The sequence below is a fragment of the Mixophyes fleayi genome, chromosome 4 (genome assembly GCF_038048845.1).
Source record: "Mixophyes fleayi isolate aMixFle1 chromosome 4, aMixFle1.hap1, whole genome shotgun sequence".
Classification (NCBI taxonomy): Eukaryota; Metazoa; Chordata; class Amphibia; order Anura; family Limnodynastidae; genus Mixophyes; species Mixophyes fleayi.
The window spans coordinates 167,202,534-167,224,156 of record NC_134405.1 but is presented as its reverse complement, the minus strand read 5'-3'; the positions used below and the strand labels follow the sequence as shown (position 1 = coordinate 167,224,156).

The following is a 21,623-nucleotide window of genomic DNA, read 5'->3' as shown; positions in this document are numbered from 1 at the left end:
CACATCTGTCAATGGATTTTATTGTGGATCTGCCATATTCTTCAGGAAACAACACTATTTGGGTAGTAGTGGACAGTTTCAGTAAGATGTCCCATTTTGTTCCACTGACCAAGCTCCCCACTGCTCAGAGTTTGTCTGTGCTATTCGTACAGCATGTTTTCTGTCTTTATGGCTTACTTATCAATATTGTTTCTGACCGTGGCTCCCAATTTGTTGCCCAGTTCTGGAAGTCCTTGTGTAGCCTTTTTGGGATTAACATCAGTCTCTCATCAGCCTATCATTCTCAGTCCAATGGACAAACTGAAAGAGTTAACCAATCTTTGAAACAATTTCTACGCTTTTATACCACCAAATTTCAAGACAATTGGTCATCTTTGCTCCTGTGGGCTGAGTTCGCATATAATAACTCGTGTCATTCCTCCACTCGAATCTCTCCATTTTTCTGTAATTTTGGTTTTCGTCCAAGATCCAATTCCTTGTCCTTCCTCAACCATTCTGGCCTCCTGGAGATGCGTTCCACTGCTTTGCATCTCAAAGAACTGTCTGGAAGGATGTTCACGTTGCTTTACTAGGGGCCTCTTTCCTCTCTAAAAAATTTGCAGACTGTTATCGAAAAAATTGTTTATTTAGAGTGGGTCAAAATGTCTGGCTCTCCATTCGCAATATCAAGCTCAAACAGCCCTGTAAAAATTTGGCCTTAGATTCATTGGACCATTTCTTATTGTTAAACAGGTCAATCCTGTTGCCTTTAGGTTAAAGCTTCCTCGTTCACTTAGGATTCTGAACACTTTCCATTGTTCTCTCCTGAAGCCTGCTATCCCTGCATGCAAGTCTAGGCTCCGCTACTTACGGAAATCTCAACCTGTCAACTTGGAGGATCATCAGTCATGGAAAAAATTCTTGACTCTACAAAGGTCCAGGGGCAAATCCATTTCTTGGTTCAGTGTAAAGATCGTGGCTTGGAGGAACGATATTGGGTTCTGTGGAGACATTTACACACCCGCAAACCTTGTTGAATCCATGCCATGAAGAATTCAGGCTGTTCTGGAGGTTCTAAAAAAGTATACCTAATAAAGTTGTCACTGTGTATTTTGGAAGATGTGCGTCTGAAGAAAGGAAAACTTTTTAAAGAACCTTGAACGTGTAGAATAATTATTCCATATACTTATACCTCCATTCCTTGGGGCATATTCAATTAGCTTTCGGATTCGCGGTAATGCGCCGGAACAGCCGCGAAACATAATACACGTTACCGCAATACGGTGGATTTTCGTTCGCAGCCCATAGGGTTGCGAACGAAAATCTGCATTAATGCGGTACCGTAATACCCGCAAAAACGTGCACTTTTCGCGGTAACGCGCGTTACCGCGAATCAGAAAGCTAATTGAATATGCCCCATTGTGTCATATCAGCTGGGAAAGTTCTCATTAGCTAACTTCTTTCAGGGCTTTTGAGCATATTTTTTCCTGGTGTGTCTTTCTGCCGGTCAAGTCAACTGCCACTTCAGTAACCAGATATCAGTCACATTCCAGATTCTAGATGGTGAGCCATATAAAGAGACTACAGATAGATATATGTATCCTGTAACAATTGTGTCCTTATGGATATAAACATTCCACATTTCAGACCCTTCAAGTTTTCAGCAAGTTGCTAAATTGGCAAAACATTTTAAATTCCTTCACAGCAGATTTTTGGGAGTAGAAATAGAAGATACTCCTTGGTGCAAGGTCTATGGCATTATGGATAAAAAATAAAAAAAAATCACAGCTGGTATATTCTTTATAAGCATAAAACAAATGCATCACAACAATAAACCCCACTGTCCCCAATCATAAAGTGCTTGGCCATTTATAGCCTTCTCTGCTGGGGTGACTAAGACCTCTGTTTTCTGGAACATTGCTCTAGAGCAATGGAGACCATAAGCTTGCGACCATGAGGCAGCAGCCATCCTAAATCCATCCCAGCCACCAAGGTATCGGCAGCCCCTGATCTTGTGGCACTCGTCTCATAGTATTATGACAGCTAGCTCAGTAAGGGTGTGCTGTTGCTGTTACACACTGTCCCTATCATTCCAGGATACACGTCTCAGAGACAAATGTTCAACTCCTTTGACAAATGCAAGCCGCTCCCTGGGGAGCGATTACCAGCTCTGCACTGCTAGTGTTTCTATACACACAAGGGCTGATGCAGAGTGAGTACATCAGTTTGTGCAGAGTATCTTCCATGGAATTGCTCTGTGCATGCTCATATGTGACTGCACATATATAACCTATACAGATTTGCGCAATACACCCACTTAAGCCTGGAGGGATGGGATGGGGCATTTTAACATAGAAATAGTACAGTAAGAACACGTTTGTATAATTATAAACAGGAGACCGGGACACAGTGGATATTCACACATGCAAGCCATATTATTTGTGGGTGGGTCAAGGGCAGGTTAAAACAACAGATGATAACGGTCCCTGGCAATAGTGAGCTACTTGTGATTGGCTGTTTCCGAAAGCACTGCTGATGGGTGCATTCGTAGCTGCATGTGCATATATTATATTTTACGTGTGCATTTCACATTTTTTTTCCATGTACAAAGAGTAGTCTGTATTTAAGTTTTTTTAAAGTTTTATTGCTGCCCAACATTAAACACATATTTTGCTAAAATAAATGCTTATAAACATGGTCATTAGTGTATATGCAGAATGCCTGGCATTAAATGAACGCATATGCTAAAGTAGAAGACCTGCATATATCTTAGAGCTTTGCATTTGCCCACAATTGCAGCTTTTTTAGTGTACACAATATATGCCTGCAATTAAGGGAGCAAATTGAATCTAACTCTGCATCAGTCCCATAACACATCCCATACCAGACAGGTTATAATGACACCATAACATTAAACAGATGCAAACATTCAAATAGAGGTCAAAATGTTAGACCATAAACCTGCCCACACAATTGTCCACAGGAATAAAAGGAACAGTGGGGGAGGGGGTGGAGATGCTGTCTCTTCACAACAGCAGTAAAATGGTTTTACCAACACCTGCAGACACATTTTCAGAGGTGTATAGAATCAAGCACCTAGCCATTTAGTCTCCATTTGCAATACAAAATGGGTCATTCTGAAGAGCTCAGGTACTTCAAGCGTGGTATTGTGATAGGATGCCACCTTTGCACTAAGACATATTGTAAAATTTCATCCTTGCTGAATATTCTACAGGCAACTGTGATATTATTAGAAAGTGGAAGTGTTTAGGAACAACAGCAACTCAGCCACAAAGCAAAAGACCATGTAAAATCAGAGCAGGGTCAACGATTGCTAAGGCGCATGGTGTGTAAAAGTCGCCAACGCTCTGCGGATTCCATAGCTGAAGAGTTCCGAACTTCCACTGGCATTAATATAAGCACAAAAACTGTGCAGAGGGAGCTTAATGGAATGCGTTTGTATTTCCAAATACCTGCATGAAAGCTTCACATCACGAAGACCAATGCAAAGTGTCAGATGGAATGGTGCAAAGCACACCAACACTGGACTGTGAAGCACTGAAAACGTGTTCTGTGGAGTGACGAATGACACTTCACTGTTTAGCAGTCAGATGAGAGTGTCCGAGTTTGGTGGATGCCAGGAGAATGTTAACTGTCTGACTGCATTAGATTTGGGTTAGGCCCCTTATCTCCAGTGCAGGGCAATCTTAATACTTCAACATACCAAGTCATTCTGGACAATGCTATGCTTCCAACTTTGTAGCAACAGTTTGGAGAAGGCCCTTTTTTAATTCCAATAGGACTATGCCCCAGTGCACCAAGCAAGGACTACAAACACATGGTATGAGTTCAATGTGGAAAAACTTGACTGTTCCGCATAGAACCCTGACCTCAACCCCATCGAACACCTTTGGGATGAACTGGAACGGAGATTGCAAGCCAGGCCTACTCATCCTACATTCGCGCCGAACCTCATAAATGCTCTACAGAATGAATGAGCACAAATTCCCACAGAAATACTTCAACAACTTGTGGAAAGCCTTCCAAGAAGAGTGGAAGCTGTTATTGCTGCAAAAGGGGAGACCAACTTTATATTAAAGTATATGTTTTTGAATACAATGCCACTACAGTCCCTGTTGGTATAATAGTCAAGTGTCCAAATACTTTTGCCCATATAATGTATATTCTCCAACACCTACTTGAGAAGGACAGATGAAAGTACTCTTGGGCATATATTTTAGTTTTGTACGGTTGCACAAAAATGCTGGTTGGTGGGGGGCTTGGTCTATGCTTCCACAACATACCTCTGCTTCAACATAGAATATAAAAAGAGTGTTTTACTACTTGTGGAAAATATAGGCCACAGACTGCCTAAGAGGTAGCAGGTTTGTCTTAGTATCTGGGGGAAATGGGATATATTTGCAAAGTCCCAGAAGTTCTTGATCTTGCAGTATTGAGCCAATGTTCCATTACACTTAGCAACCCCCACCCCCCAAAAAAAAATGTTCTTTCCTAAACTATATCACAAATTTCATTAAAGTATACAGATATACTTTTTGAATTTAATTTAGCATCACCAACAATCCTTTGATACAATTGCACCCCTAACCCCCCCACCCCTTTTATGCCCCTGCCTGCATATATGGGGGGGGGGGGGGAGGACCCTATCAAGTCTTCTCAAAATATTCTGATTTATAGTGATCCAATTAATCTTTTTCACCAGTTACACTGAAAATTAGTTCTCGCTTAGATCAGTTAAAACCATTAATTTAAGGGGGGACTCTTCAATTGTCCAAGGAGTGCACACAAAATGATCGCGGGGACACTCCTGGGCAATGTAACGTCACAGATTTCTCTATGGGGGCAAGAAGAAATCCGCAATGCTGGGGTACAGTAATACCCACAAACTCTCCCCTGTAAGGCTATTTTTGTGTATGGTTAAATTACATTTTATACCAATGTCAAATATAATTCAAAGCAATAAATATAAATATATATATATATATATATATATATATATATATATTTTATCAGGGATTACTAACATGTGGGCTGACCTATTATTTTTAGTGAATTTTAAATTTGACTGGTAATGTCCTCTAGTTAAAATACATAATTTACATAATTTTTTTTAAACTGACATATTAGGGAGCTGGCAATAACAGAAATGTTCTGTACAGATTGAAGACTTGTGGCCGCATACATGAGCGAGATCACAGCAAACATGACTGCTGATTTCTAGGGTGTCAGTTTCAAGGTTGCAGTTAATGCTGTTTGTCAGAACACTATTTCTTCAAAAGTAAATTTCCTTTTTCAGTTTTATTTATTTGTATATTAGGAAGCCTGATAAGATTTGTAGCTGAGCAGAATCAAACATCTTAAAGACTCAATGATAGTCAGTGCCCAAGAAAAATCTGATTAGAAAACAATGTTAAGATAGTATGTGAAGCTAGCAGCCAAACAGTGCTTTCTACAGTTGTGTATAAGGCATGTCGCAATCTCTTCATACCACAAGGTAAATTAGGAATAGTTAGTATACACAAAAACACATACATTTTAGAGTGACGTGGGGAGGACATGTCTGCTTTGGAAGAGGTCATGGTAAATGCATACATTTACTTATGATTTAAAATAAAAAAGCAAAACCCTATAGAAGAGTAATGAATACTTTTAGATTTATGTAGATGCAGTAAAATATTTGTTGTTATGGTTCTAGAAAAGCACATTTAATAGGTTAAGACTATTGCAGCTTGCTTATCCAAAGCCGCAAGCAGAAAACAAAATTCAGAGATGCAATTGTTATAAACCGCACTAGAAGACAAGGTACTACATGTTAAGTCAAACTGGTAGAACACTATGGAGAAACCAAAAGGCATTAATGAAGACACGAAACCATAAACTGTAGGGTTTCTTATTTTAAAACAGTTCTTTCATTTAAACACAAAGCACACAATTTGGTTTATTGGGTTTCAGAAGGATAATTATTCTCAACACCAGAGACCCGATATATTAAAAAAATAACTAAAGAAAAACTAGTTAATTTATTTACATAAAAATATAGCTTTCCCATGCACAGGTGTGTGGTCAGAACAATTAAATGCAAACAAGTCTTTTCACAATATATACCAGAAAGGAAAATAATTCTAGGTAACAGTATATTTATTTAACCACTGGTAAAAATACCAGACTACAGTATATCAGTTTTCACTGCATATTACTCACACTATCATAAAGAGGAAGAGACAACTGTACATCTAAGTATACATTCATTGTGAACAGTTTCATAAGAGCATCAAAACTGATACCTAAAGATGTGTTGTAACACAAAGCAAGATTCAGCAAAGCAAAGTAGTAAAGGACATTAAATTGTTAGTGTTGTGTTTTGAAACACATAAAAATAGCTTTGCATTTTGAATACATAATGTCATAATTAAAGCATGGTTTTGGCTAAAGAATATTGATGAATGAGTAAAACAATATGTATGCACAGAAACCCAAAATAGAGTTACAAAGTCTTTCTATACATATTAATGTAAGTTTGCAAACAAAGCATAAAAATATATCCAACAGTCAATACACATAAATCATTGATAGTATGGCCTATATCGAGCTTGATCAGGGTGGTGTGGTCCAGGAATAGGGGCTTGAGAGGGAGGACCCTGCATTCGTGGAGGTGGTGGTGGCCCTCTTGGTGCAGGCCATATGCTCGGACTCATTCCCCCAGGCTGTGTGAAAGGTGGACTGAGAGTTCCTTGCTCTTCATTAAACTGTGGTAAAGAGTTAGGATTGTAATGATGTGGAGGAGGGGCATTAACAGGTGGACCACCATGTTGTGGTGGAGGTGGTCCAGGAGGAGGATGATTCATATATGGTGGCATTTGAGCAATTATATGTCCAGGGGGAGGTGTAATTGGTGGTGGAGCAGTTGTCATTGGTGGTGGGGGTCCTTGACTGTACACCATGTGAGGTGTACCACCTGCTTGAGGTGGGTGCTGCATTGGATGACTTATTGGGGGTGGTGGAGGAGGGGGTGGTGCATAATGTTGCTGTGGAGGCATAATATGGTGAGGGTGAGTTACAACTGGTTGACCAGGATACTCAGGATGATGAAGAGATGGGCCAGGAGCCTGAGGAGTTTCTCTAGCCCCAGAATTGGAATCATCTTGAATAGGTACGGTTATTAAGTTGCTGTGTTTTCTAGTATTCATTCGGAAAGCATCTTGACTAACAGGGCGGGGTGGTGGTGGCGCCATGGAAATTTCTGCAGGGGACGCCCGCATATCTTCATGCTGCTGATTAAAATGCTCATGAGGCACATGCTGAATTGGGGGTGGGGGCATCAGTATGTGCTGCTTTGGAGGCATGTGACTCAAATGGTGCTTATCTGGAGGCATTATAAAACGGTCAGCCATTTCTGCAGGAGGTGGGGCCATAGGAGGATGGATTGGTTCAGGCTGTGGACGACTGGTTGGCTTTGCAACTCTCATGTGCCGATGGTTGATATGTGCTTGCAAATCTCTCTGCGACAAATATGTTCTCTTGCATCCTTGAACAATGCTGCACATGAAGAGAGAGCCACGTGCGCACTGCTCAATCCTCTGGACAGGATCGTTACAACTGGAAAAGAAAACATATCTTATTTAATAGTTTGAAGTATAGAAGCACGTCTCAGCAGATTTAGTAGGTCTGTTACAGTCAGTTGCTTCAAAACAACCACTGATTCACATACAGTGCTACAGGGGAAATAGATCTTATGATTAAAAATATAATTTATGTACCAAAACAGCAACTAGCATCTGCTCATTGCTTATTAAATCGGTGCAGGCCCCATTTAAAAACAATTACACATGATGCATGAAATCTCAGAAAGATCCCACTTGAAGTATTAGATTTTTTAGAATATAAGATTTTAAATTAACAATAATGCCATTTAATTCTTTAGATAGATCAACTATTTTAACAAAAACAAAAAAAAATAATTCCAAAATAAAGAACAGAATCTAAATTTGTTTGATTGGGGGTGTAAAAAATGTGTGTAAGATGATGTTCTTAACCTCAACTAAAAACAGCACAAAGAAGAATTTAGTTATATCTGAAGGACTTCAACTTCTAAATAAAGCAGCGCTTTGTTTCTGAAACCTAAAATTATTTTATTCCCGATCGGAAAAAAAAATAAAATGGGCAATTTAGTATTAAAAGACAAAAACAACTGTTTATATTACTTCACAATGCAGAAAATATGAAGTAGATATTATGAATGGATTCTTGGTGTGATTAAATAGCACAGATGTTTTATACACAGATATTGCAAGATGGAATACACTGGGAGAATAAAATGTTAAAAGAGGTTGTGTAATATAATTTAACACTGCAAAGTGAAAAACTTGGTTGGCTGCAATTATATTTAGGATTCTTCGCTCATCATATATTTAACATAGCTATCTGTGGTGAGCATCTAGTCTTAGGGCTAGATTTACTAAGCTGCAGGTTTGAAAAAGAGGGGATGTTGCCTATAGCAACCAATCAGATTCTAGCTGTAATTTTGTAGAAAGTACTAAATAAATGAAAGCTAGAATCTGATTGGTTGCTATAGGCAACACCCCCACTTTTTCAAACCCGCAGCTTAGTAAATCTAGCCCTTAGTCCGTTTACTGACAGCAGCAATAACCTGCAGCTTACAAATATAGATCATCCAAAATGCCACAGAGAAGGAATTATAACAATACATTACCTTACATAAATTAGTGGTATGAATTACTGTACTAAAAACGATAATTTTTTTTGTAGTTTACAAAATGAAGGTAAATGTGATTTGCTACTAGTATTTCAAAATATTTCTGTTTTTAGTTTTGTTTTTAAATGTTATGCAATGTACTGCAAAATACTGTCTTGATAAAAGTTTCCCATTATATGAAGAATGCAAAGCCAATGATATGTTTAATATATTTTCATCTTTCAAAGATGAACTATAAGAAAAAACGAGTTTACTCAGAACAGAATTAAAATCTTCCAATGTGGCATAGATGTGACAAAGCTGAAGGTACATAGAGAGCAAATGCCAACAAACATTTATTTATTGAATATTTTATCTTTATGTACTAGGAGCATCTTTGGTGAATACCTATGCAGTGTACAGTTTAGATCACTGGAAAGATCCTCCTTGCACCGAAGTGTATATCAGCATATCTAAGAGGTATATAGACCACCACATTATTACATCTGCTCTGAGCATACTTTTCTTGTAGTATAGTCCTTTTAAAATACACCATTCTTACAAATATAACAATAAAAAGCCATTCCACCACCAACCCTGTGTAGTGATGTAAGAAAAATCACTATTCTGTCAGAACCTACCTCACACGTTTATAGGTGTCAGTACTTTCTTCAACAAGTGTTCTTTTGGGAAGGGGAAAGAGAGACATTACACAACAAAATAAAAAGAAAGAAAATAACGATATGCACATTTTAGGATCTACTATACAGGTGGCAAAAACAAACAATTGTTGGGTACAACATTAAACATGTTAGAACAAACACAAAATCACCCATGTATGGTTTATATTTGGAATTTGAGAAATATGCTCTGCAAAGTTTAAATTAACAGAAATAAAAATGGAGATATTTGCCAATAATTAAACTATTAAAAATAATGGGAGTGATCAATATTGAATGTATGATTCAAACAAAAATAATTATAGTGTTGCCTCATTATGATTCATAATCTCAAGATACACATACATCAATGTAAGGGAGGGCAATGCATGGAGTATATAATAATATAAAACCCAAACAAATGGATGTATTGATGCTGAAAAACAAAGTTAAACTCACCCTGGGCAAAGTTTATCTGCCTTTTTCTCGTGTATGAGAGCACAATCATAACAGAAAACATGCTTGCATGGAATCTGGAAGGAAAGTATAAATACAAGCAGAACATACATAACAGATTATTTAGTCAGCAGCATAATTCACAATGTTTCTTCACTGGCAGAATAAATTGCAACTTGAAACTGCAGCCGTTTTCAAACTAGACTAATATAAACCAGTGTCTCTAAAACAAATCGGCAAAGTCAGGAATATAGCATGAACTGTGTGTTCTGTTTTCCTCCAATATTTTGGCATACTTAGAATGGTTACCTCTTGATTCTGACTGATAGGGTCTTGATATTTATGCTACTAACTGGGATACGCCTTCAACAAAATTCAGGATTTGGTATTAAAAGATATTAAGTAGACTACTCCTTCCTCTATGCTACCACTTGTAAGTCTGCACACATAGGAAATATTGGGTGTCCTGGAGCATTTCCATAACATAGTTTTACTTTCTAATATGAGGTGTACAGATTTAGTGCTAGTCTAAAGTCAAAATTACAATTTAATACTAGTAAAAGGGAGAATTAAGCAGGTGCCCTAATGTTTTATATCGGTATACTGCAACAGTACCCGTTATTCTCTTAAAAGCATATTTACATATTGGAGGGGAGGAAAGGAGATCCTGAGCCATGATATTTAAGACTTGAGCAAAAGTGTTTTATTCTAGATTATGAATCTTATTTTACCTTCAAAGAGCAACAAATATAGTTCTGGTTTATAATTAAATGCAGGGAAATAAAGATCTTAATATAGATGTTCAATTGTTTGTCTAACGTTTAAGGTACAATTACAGGGTAAATTCACATATTTATTTTGATGACCATTGGACACTGAGTGCCATAATTTTCACTTTTTGTGAATGCTGCATATAATCATACCTGAAGACATGTACAACAAAAAAGGTTCTAATAACAAGAAATTCCTTGAAACAAAATAAAATAAAGTTTAAAGATGACTACTTACCATACGCCCATATATTTTGATGGGCAAACCACATTTGTCACAGAAGTGAACAGGCGTATCATCCTTTTCTCCAATAAGGTTAAGCTGTGAAAACATACATGTTTACATTAATAAAGTAAGTTCCACAAATAGCAAAGAAGATAAATGGAATAATGTATGACCTAGACCAGGGTTTCCCAAACCCAGTCCTCAGGGCTCCCCAACAGTGCAGGTTTTCCGGATCACATGTGACATAATTAGGACCAGCTGTGGATCTGTTATAATGTGTCAGTCAGTAATGAATACACCTGTGCTCCAGCAAGGAGATATGGAAAACCTGCACTGTTGGGGAGCCCTAAGGACTGGGTTTGGGAAACCCTATCCTAGACCTTCGTAATACATGAAGTCCTGAGACCATGTTAGAACACAAGACCGGAGGTAAAGTGCATTTTTAAAAGGCCATGGAGCTTAAGAGCAGACTTCTCATATCATTATATTTTAAGGAAGGGGTGTATTATTTCCCTTTATAAATACAGATTTTACTTGCAAAGACAATGATATATATATCCACACACATCATCCTATCTGTGAGTGATGTTCTTCCCTCTTCCTGGATATTGTTAATGAATGTGTGCCTACAATTACCATTTCTCCAGACATGGCGTCATTTCAGCAAGATAACATGGTGTATCCAAGAAATAGGGCAGCACAGTGGCCTAGTGGTTAGCACTTCTGCCTCGCAGCACTGGGGTCATGAGTTCAATTCCCGACCATGGCCTTATCTGTGTGGAGTTTGTATGTTCTCCCTGTGTTTGCGTGGGTTTCCTCCGGGTGCTCCGGTTTCCTCCCACAGCCCAAAAACATACTAGTAGGTTAATTGGCTGCTATTAAAATTGACCCTAGTCTCTCTCTCTCCCTGTCTGTGTCTGTGGGTGAGTGTGTGTCTATATTAGGGAATTTAGACTGTAATCTCCAATGGGGCAGGGACTGATGGGAGTGAGTTCTCTGTACAGCGCTGCGGAATTAGTGGCGCTATATAAATAAATGATGATGATGATGTTTCTCCGGCATACAGAATCATAGAGCAGACAGATTTCCACAGCTGTCAGTATATAATGCTAGCAACACACAGTGATATTGATGCAATATTGGCATCTCACATCGCAACCGCAAGATTTTTACAGAAATCTCAGTTGATTTATGAGGTGCGAGGAAAAATTAGCGGAGATTTTACCACAGTAACTGTAACAAATGCGCAGCAGCGATGTTGTTAGGAACATTGCGGCTAACTGAATTCTCTATGAATATGTTAAGCCTTGCCCTTAAGGGAAAAACAGAAAAAGAAGAAATTTTCAGTTATTCACACATCCATTATTCCAGTGGGCAAACAAGTGTTAACTATGAGCATGGTCATTTGCCAACAGCTGTAACAGACACATATTTGATCCAGATGCTTGACTTGTGGAGCTAAAATGGAAACAAATCCTGTTAGGAGCTCAAGCCGAGTGACAGAATTGGCTTATTTTAGTCCAGTTTAACGATAATGCTATTCATTAATGGCACCAAACAGTATCGCGGACGTTTGTCAAACAGGCACTGGAAATTATAAAAGAAGTGATTATTTTTGCATATTGCAATGTCAGAATATACTAAACACGCGGCACAATATCACAAGCAGCATACACGATTTTAATTATGTACTCAATGCAATAGACAAGACTCTGCAATCTGAACAATGATTATTGATCATACAATATGTTATTCTAATACAGTACCTTAAAATCCCAGAACATGTGTGCTGGAAATCTGCGTTGACTGCCAAATATATCATTTCCTTTATTTTCATACCTTTCTTCTTCATTATAATCAAAACCTTCTTGAAAGTTAGATAAATTGGAAGAAAAGAAAAAGTGTTTAAGGATTATATCAGTACAAATTACACCACACAAATGTTGTATTATATTAAATCTGACACTCAGGGGTGTAAATGTATTGTGAACAAGGAAGAATGTAAGAAGTCTCCCTATTAACAAATTGTTCAAACTAATATGGAAGCACTAGAAATGAATACATAGATGCCTACATGTACATTACTACATCTTCACTTAGTTTTTGAAACAAAGCATACAATTATTCCTCTCTCTCACAACTAACAAATCTGCTAACATCTTAATGTAAAAGCGAGGTCCAGATGAAAACCACATCTAAAAATAGATTTTAAACATAACAGGAGTATGCTAGAAACAGAATACTATTAATGTATAATACACTATACCTTCTTCACCTTGCTGAGGCTTTGCAGGGATTCTGTTCATATTTCTTGGGGGTCGAGGAGACAGTTTACTTTTGTTTGGGTGTTTTGAAATTAGCTTAATTGGAATTCGTCGTCGGACATCCAGTCCACTCAGGGATCCCATACTGTTTGTCCCTTGTAAATCATTGTCTAAAATATGACAGTATAATTAACATCAGTGATCAAGTATAATTTTGCAACAAAAAAAACAAACTAAGTTGCATGTTTACTTTTGAAACATCATGCATGGTAAAGATTTGTATGTTAATTCAGGGACATGTACTTTAACATTGCTTATGCGCCAAAACGCCTCATAGCAATAAACTTTGAGATACCAAGGTGAATTTTTTTTTCCTTTTCTGAAATTTAAGTATTTGCATACAGATTGAATTTTTTTTTTTATCATCATGTTCCACTAATGCACATAACCTATAGTATAGATTTATACTCATGTACCTGACAAAATGACTGTTTACATTAAAAACACTTTTAGACACCAACACTACAGCATCAGTACCTTGTATTATCTAGACTATGCTCAGTTTCTGATTTCCTTAACACTGTTATTCCCTTTATCGGATCATGACCTTATCACCTACAACCTTTACTTTATTACTTCAATCTCTCTGCTATCGACCTCTATCAAGCCCCTCATTCCTGCAGAAATCTTAACTTCATTCAACAGCTTTCCACCTTCAACACTTATCTCTCCCCAATCTCTGCATTCTCCTCTCCCGATATGACAGTACAACATCTTCACCAATTAAATAATGCTGTCACAAAGTAGAATGTCATGTTCGTAACTCTCATACTTCTGATTTCCTCACATATACTGCTATCTACCACTCCTATTTATATGCTCTGGACACTGTCAAAAATGTACTTCCAATATCTCAGCTCTACTCAGGTATCTAACCCCAAACGACTTAAATAGATGACATTAATAAGAAGAGAGGGGCGCTTCTATGGTGCATTATCTTTTATACATTTTATTCATATAAAAACATTGAGATGCACGTACCAGAAATAGCTAAAATCACAGCATATAAAAAACACTGATCAGTTCACTCCTACGATATTTGTAACCGGAGCGGACCTCACACACAGCCGACTATTTCCAGTCCCTCTACGCGTTTCATCTCACTGACTTCATCAGAAAGGGTGGGTCTAATGAGATCCCACAGTCTTCTTATAGGGCAACATGACCACTCAGTTTGATATATATCCGATGGTCTCATTATTGTAAATCTTTATACACAGATAGTAGTCACTACAAAACCCAATGTTATAACTTATACAATCATTTATATATATATATATATATATATATATATATATATATATATATATCTATCTAATATATAAATGTCTAGTGGCGTGTGTTAGTCTGTCTGTGTGTGGGAAAAAATAAAACCGAGCTGCAGCGCCACCTGCTGGGCAGAGTTATACACTGACCTACTAAATTCTTAGTGTGTGTGGAAAAAAAAATTCAGAAAGGGCTGAAATTTGGTATACTAAGATGTTTTTAATTTGTTAATTGTTAAAAGTGTTTATAAAGATTTTTAAAATATATATATATATATTTCTTGAAGGAGAAGTGACAGTTGGGAGTGGTTGGTGGTTGCCGGGGGTGACAGTGGGGAGTGGTTGGTGGTTGAGGCCTGGGCTATGGCCAAAATGCATGACAAGAACCTTTTTAACACCTTAAGTAGCTTGATTTGACTAGAATGCATGAGTATCATGCACGGGATAACTTGTATATAATATATACATACACACACACAAATAGCTATCCTTTACCAAAAGCAGATGCTCTCATATCAATATAAATTGTCAGCACATTTCCCTTACACATAGCGTGGGAATCACAGGTGTGTAATTACCTACACTGGTTAACTAAGGTTCCCAGTCTCAAAATATATTATTGTATACATATCAAATCTTTGTTTGGTGTTCCATTGAAAAATAAACAATATGTCCACACAAAAATATCTATCATTTCCAATTAACTGTTTTTTGATGATTTGAGGTCTGACTGCAATCTGTTTGTTATATCTATTTTGAATTTACGGGATTGCAGATCCCATGCAGTTGGCCCTTCAGATCATTTCCATAATCTTGTGCCATTACATTTGTTGTTATTTCCAATTAACTACTTAATCTCTTATGGACTTCGTTAAATAGTCCAGATACCTTAAGTTTACAACATGTCCATCCATATTAGATCTGGTGTTCCAATCTTAATTTTTAATACATTTTCTAGTAGTGACATACTGTAACACTATATAATTATATACTTATATTAAAAAAGTAGACAGTAAGTTATATTGACTACCAGAGTTGTGATTATAAAAAAAAAAAAAAAATGGAAAGACAATATTCCAACTTCACAGTTCATGAGAATCCGTAGAAACTGTGAATGTATGGAAATGTTTAAGACACAAACAGAAACTGTTCGAACGGTTTTTGGAACTAGGTTATCCTAAAGAACTGTTGCTGAATAGTTTAGATCAAGTAAGAACATCAGATAGGAATGAACTGTTAAAATATAAGAAAAAAGAGCCCAGCAATATGAAATCAATAGTATGTTCATTCATTACAACCTTTAATATAGCAGGTAATGATGTTAAAAGTATCTTGATTAAACATTGGCTGAATTTAAAATCAGATCCTTTGTTGTTGACCTACTTACCTGTGAAATCTCAGATTGTGTTTAAGAGACCGAGAACTCTTAAATCTCGCTACCTAACCTTCACATTTATAGGGTGTTCCCGAATGTAAAGAGAATTGATTTACCTCTGCTAAAGGATTTTTTCCCTGTGGACATTGTAAAGCCTGCAAATATGTACATAATAATCGTACAATTTTCACTGATGCAACTACAACAAAAATTAGGAATATTATGCGCTCATGAATTGTAACACTACTTATGTAGTTTATTTAATTGAATGTAAATGAGGTAAAATCTATATAGGAAAAACCAAAAGAGCGCTTAAGATTCGTATTTTTGAGCACGAGAAATATTCAGCATAAAACTGAAAATCATAGTATTCCCAAACATTTTGCGAGCTCTCATAATGCTGATCCGAATTGTTTGAGATTTAAGGCTATAGAAAATATAGAGAAAGGCACGAGAGGGGGAGATCGGCTATTGAGGCCATCACAGTGTTACAGTATGTGGCTACTAGAAAATGTACAAAAAATTAAGATCGAAACAAAAGATCTAATATGGATATGCTGTAAACTTAGGATATCTGGACTATTTAATAAGTCCACAAGAGATTAAGTAGCTAATCGGCAATGATACAGATATTTTTGTGTGGACATATTGATTATTTTTCAATGGAACACCAAACAAGGATTTGATATGTATATACTAATATATTTTGAGACTGGGAACCTTAGAGTTAACCATTGTAGGTAATTATACACCTGTGATTCCCTCACTATGTGAAAGGTAAATAGGCTGACAATTTATATTGATATGAGAGAGTCTGCTTTTGGTAAATGGGCTGACAATTTATATTGATATGAGAGAGTCTGCTTTTGGTAAATGATAGTGTATAAAGATTTACAATAATGAGACCATCGGATATATATCAAACTGAGTGATCATGTTGCCCTATAAGACGACTGTGGGATCTCATTAGACCCACCCCTCCTGATGAAGTCAGTGAGATGAAACGCGTAGAGGGACTGGAAATAGTCGGCTGTGTGCGAGGTCCGCTCCGGTTACAAATATCGTAGGAGTGAACTGATCAGTGTTTTTATATGCTGTGATTTTAACTATTTCTGGTACGTGCATCTCAATGTTTTTATATGAATAAAATGTATAAAAGAAAATGCACCATAGAAGCGCCCCTCTCTTCTTTTTAACTTCATAGATAACTACCTGCCCGTGGAGACAGGGACTGTGAGGGGGAAGACGCGGACTAGTCTGTTGGATTTGGATATATCACTATCGATATTGTGCTTATCAACACTGTATAACTTCACAATATTTTACTGTGCATAGTATGTACATCTGTGTTGGATGCTATATTGATCAATATTTGTGTGTGCACCGTGATTTTTTATCATTTGACTTTTAAATAGATTTAAAGCTCTTCTGAAACCTCCCACCCCAAAACCTCTGACTACTATCAGCATCCAATATCTTGTTTCCTATTTCAAGGACAAGAATAATAAGATTCAACATGAAATTGTTTCCCTTCCACGACAAACAACCTGTTCATTCATTCAACGAAGCCTTCGCCACCTTCTCTTCATTTGACCCCACAAATAAAGATAAAGTATGTACTCTCTCAACTGTCCTCTGGATCCTACACACTCACAAATCAGTTGATCCTTGTCTTCTGAGGTCACCCCAACATAAAATTTGTATTCTCTCCCTATTAGTATCATTCCATCATTATTTAAGTATGCAGTGATTACGCCTATTTTTTTTTATTTTTTTTAAATAAATTTTATTCACTTTTTTTTCCAAAAAGAAATGGTACAGCATGTGCTATGGTAATACAGCTCACAACAGTGTTCACATCAAGAGTTTGTAATGCAGGTAAGGTATAGAACAAGATTAGTCCTATTCTTAAAACACAAAACTCTCTCTCAAATTACCATCCTATCCCTCAGCTGCCATGCCCATCCAAGCATCTTGAGAGGATTGCATATGCTTGATTCACACAACCTATCGGACCCCACCTTCAATCAGGCTTTCGATCCCAACACTCCAGAGATTGCACTGACTAAGGTTGGCAATTAATCAGTTGTAAATCTAAAGCCAATCACTTGCTTCTAATTCTCCTGGATCCACCTTCTCTCTACTTTATCAGTTGGAGGACCACAAGGCTCAGTCCTAGGTTCTGTGCTCTTCTCTCTTGGAGAACTAATAGGTTCTTTTGAATGTCAGCATGATATCTATGCGGACAATACCCAAATGTATCTATTACCCGTGTTATTAACGGTCTTTCTGCCATGGATGTCCTCTAGCCACCTCAACCTAATCTTTTCATAACAGAGGTAATAATATTCCCACCTGCCAACAGAAGTTACCCAACATCTCCATATCTGTTGACATGACAATATTTGAATCAGAACTATACTTTGCTCTTGTTAGATACATCTAAGAAAGATTTCCAGAATACGCATATATCTCACACAAAATACTGCTGAAACTTTCATTCATGCACTCTTTTCCTGCGACACTGACTATTGCACTACCTTCCTTACTGGTCTTCCCCAAAGCAGAATCTTACCCCTACAATTTATTTTACATATATTAGCTAGCATATATATGCAGCACAGTTCTGGGCACCACTCTATAAAAAAAGATAATTTGGAACTAGAAAGGGTTCAGAGAAGGGCGACAAAATTGATAAAGAGTATGGAGTCATTAAGTTATGAGGAAAGGTTAGCCAGTTTAGACATGTTTACTTTAGAAAAGAGGCGTCTAAGGGGAGATATGACTACTATGTACAAATACATTAAGGGTCAATATACAGAGAACTTTCATGAGAACTTTTTACCCCAAGGACTATACACAGGACACGTGGTGAGCCCCTAAGGTTAGTGGAGAGGAAATTTCACAACCAGCAAAGGAAGGGGTTCTTTACAGTAAGGGCAGTCAAGATATGGAATTCATTGCCAGGGAAGGTTGTGATGGCAGATTCAATTGATATGTTTAAGAAAGGGTTAGACAAATTTTTAGCGGAGAAGTGTATCCAGGGATACGACCGTTAATTAAAATGAAGGATAGTAGTGGATATAGGTTAAAAATAGGACTGCAATATTGAGTCGGGGGGGATTTTCACAATTGAAAGATTGGCGGATGCTTACTCTGGATCAATTTCAAATATAAGTGAGGGATCGCTGGAGATCCAAAAATAGGTTGAACTTGATGGACTGGTGTCTTTTTTCAACCTCAGCAACTATGTTAGCTAGACTGATTTGCCTCCGCTCTATCAGTCTTTAAATTGGCTGTCTGTTTATTACCAAATCCAATACTAAATACTTCGACGAACATACGATGCAATCAACAAAGCTGCCCAACATACATCTCTTAACTTGTTTCAAAATTCATCCCAAATTGACCCCTCTTTTCTACACAAAAACTCAAGTGTTCTCTGAAAACCCATCACTTCAGAAAAGCTGATCAAATTCCACAATCTGTGTCTTAACCTCCCTATGCACAAGACTTAAATGTGTTATTTCTATACTCAACCTTCTGACCAACAGTGCTGTGGATCTTATAGCCCACTAGGTACTATTTAACCTTGCAGTCTTATCTGGATTAATATGCACTATGTAACACTAAACCTCATTCTAGCTCCCAATGTCCTATAGTGTAAGCTTGCAAGCAGGGACGTCTTACCTTTTGGTCTGTCTGTAACACCCAGTTGTTTTATTACTGTTTGTGTTGCCAATTGAAAAGTATTACAGAATATGCTAGGGCTAAATAAATAATAATAATAATGCAGATGTTTTATATATCAATATGCTGAAAACAAATATTGAATTAAACCATGACATCTAATAGTTACTTTTCACTCTCACATATTTTACAGCTAAAAAGCAAAAGATCTTGTGTCTTTTGCAAAGTGAATTACTTTATCCACTAGCCAACCACTTTGAGATCCTTTAGAAAAGGCTGGCTTGTCAACATTTAAAGTCATGTATACATTACAGAAGACTTTTGGACAGGGTTGCACCCATTACTAACTGTAACAATCGGGGGGGGGGGGGGGAAATCAAGTGAAATATCAAAGAGAAAGAATACTAGAAACCAACATTTATTACAGATTAAGTGACAAAAATGCCATCATTTGATACACAAACTAATGTACAAATATCAAACCAATGCTTTTTGAACAGAGTACATTAGTAGACACCTCTGTTTGCTTCTTTAGTTATAGTTCTGGTGAAGTGTGCTGTCACCACAGGTCAATAAGAAGTTACTCAGTACTATGTTTAATAAAATGGTCAGTAAACATAGATTAGGGTTCATATGCTGAACATTATGCTTAGCAGCAGTCGGTGTGCCCTCACGGACAGTGGCTGCTATACCAGCGGGAACTAAAGGCGCAGCAGGGCCTCATCCGAGCGTCAGATTACATGTAAGCAATAGAAATAACACATAGTTGGACTTGGCAGTCGTCATGACCCGCAAGATGCTGGGGCCGGGAGCAGTGTGGAGGGGGCGCAGTATGAACCCGCATATCAATCACAACCATACTCACCACTGTGATCCATGGTGCGACCAGTGCGGAAGTCACAGAGTGCTCTGAGGAAGCGGAAAGAACGACGACGTCGCTGCGGAATGAGCATGCGCAATCACTGGTATGTGTGATGCGCATGCTCAGTAAGAACGCCCTCAGCGCGATCGGATTACGTAGAGGAAGCCTCGTGCACTATTTTGTTGACAGTAGAGGGTGCGCGCGACGTGATCTGGTTCCCGCTCTGAACGCTGCGCGCCCACTGTTCCAATGGTTGTCGGTGTTATGTCTACATTATACATATACAACAGAGTGCATGAAGGACGCATGTTGTAACATATCAGCAATTAGCTTTTGCTTCCCTGCCTACATAGTGATAACAAGCTGGTACCAGGTTGCTATATGTTACAACATATCTTTGATATTTGCGCCATGTTAATCTCCGTACTTGAAGTTGTCCTCCATCATTATCAGTTTAACCAAGTACATAATGCTGTACTCCCAAACTTCCAAGTTATCGCGCTTTTGATGTAATAAAGATTGATTACCACACGCTGTAGTGAACAGGGAGGCATTTTAAGGATTGACAAATAACATAATTGTGGGGAATAAAGCATAATCGTAACTGCCTTGTAAATATTGTATATCAAATGAATCTATTTCATACTTACGAACTCTCCCGAAATGTCCGGGAGACTCCAGCATTTTGCGACAGTCTCCCGGACTCCCGAGGGAGTGTGGAAATCTCCCGGATCTGCTAACTTCACTAGGAAGTGCTCCACTTCCTAGTGAAGTGGGCAGAATTAGGTCCCAAACGCCGCAATTTGTTTGGCTCCGCCCCCGCCCGAAATGACTAGTTTGTGCATTACGTCATGGGGCGGGCACATTTTGGAGCCCCGCCCACCTCCTCCGCAGGCTCCCGGATTCCAAGATTATCAAGTTGGCAAGTATGATCCATTTATAGTTGGTGTTTGTAAGTTAGGGCGGCGGTTCTCAAAGTGTGCGCCGCGGCTCCCAGGGGTGCCGCGAGCCAGCCATAGAAAAAAACAAAGAGCAGAGGAGTGTGACAGCGGGGCAGACAGAGGGGCAGAGGAGTGTGACAGCGGGGCAGAGGAATGTGACAGAGGGGCAAAGGAGTGTGACAGCGGGGCAGACAGGGGCAGAGAAGTATGACAGAGGGGCAGAGGAGTGTGACAGTGGGGCAGAGGAGGGGGACATCGTGAGAGGGGCAGTGGATGGGGGACATCGTTAGAGGGGCAGTGGAGGGGGACACAGCGTGACAGGGGCAGAGGAGGAGGACATTGTGAGAGTGGCAGTTGAGGGGG

At 38.2% G+C, this 21,623-nt stretch overlaps 1 protein-coding gene across 4 annotated transcripts; it reads right to left on the bottom strand.

The window, feature by feature from the left end:
- Positions 1-6,001: 6,001 nt before the first annotated feature.
- Positions 6,002-20,424, bottom strand: CBLL1 (Cbl proto-oncogene like 1). 4 transcript variants are annotated; one of them, XM_075208815.1, is made up of 7 exons: positions 20,323-20,424; positions 13,070-13,237; positions 12,570-12,670; positions 10,816-10,899; positions 9,811-9,884; positions 9,334-9,375; positions 6,002-7,596 (listed from the first exon to the last, which is right to left on the bottom strand). In XM_075208815.1, the coding sequence occupies exons 1-7, from the start codon at positions 20,408-20,410 to the stop codon at positions 6,564-6,566; spliced, it is 1,590 nt and encodes a 529-aa protein (XP_075064916.1). In that variant the 5' UTR covers positions 20,411-20,424; the 3' UTR covers positions 6,002-6,563. The 4 variants fall into 4 exon arrangements, with proteins under 4 accessions (XP_075064916.1, XP_075064917.1, XP_075064918.1 ...); XM_075208816.1 differs by having other exon boundaries at positions 12,570-12,667; XM_075208817.1 differs by having other exon boundaries at positions 13,079-13,237.
- Positions 20,425-21,623: the final 1,199 nt, after the last annotated feature.

What these genes read in the sequence shown, in the direction of transcription:
- CBLL1 (XM_075208815.1), bottom strand. Translation starts at nt 20,410, where the DNA reads ATGCTCATTCCGCAGCGACGTCGTCGTTCTTTCCGCTTCCTCAGAGCA. An exon ending in TCGCACCATGGATCACAGTG is followed by an intron (nt 13,238 to 20,322) that starts GTGAGTATGGTT and finishes GTCATATTTTAG; the next exon opens with ACAATGATTTACAAGGGACA. An exon ending in TCAAAATATATGGGCGTATG is followed by an intron (nt 9,885 to 10,815) that starts GTAAGTAGTCAT and finishes CTTTCCTTCCAG; the next exon opens with ATTCCATGCAAGCATGTTTT.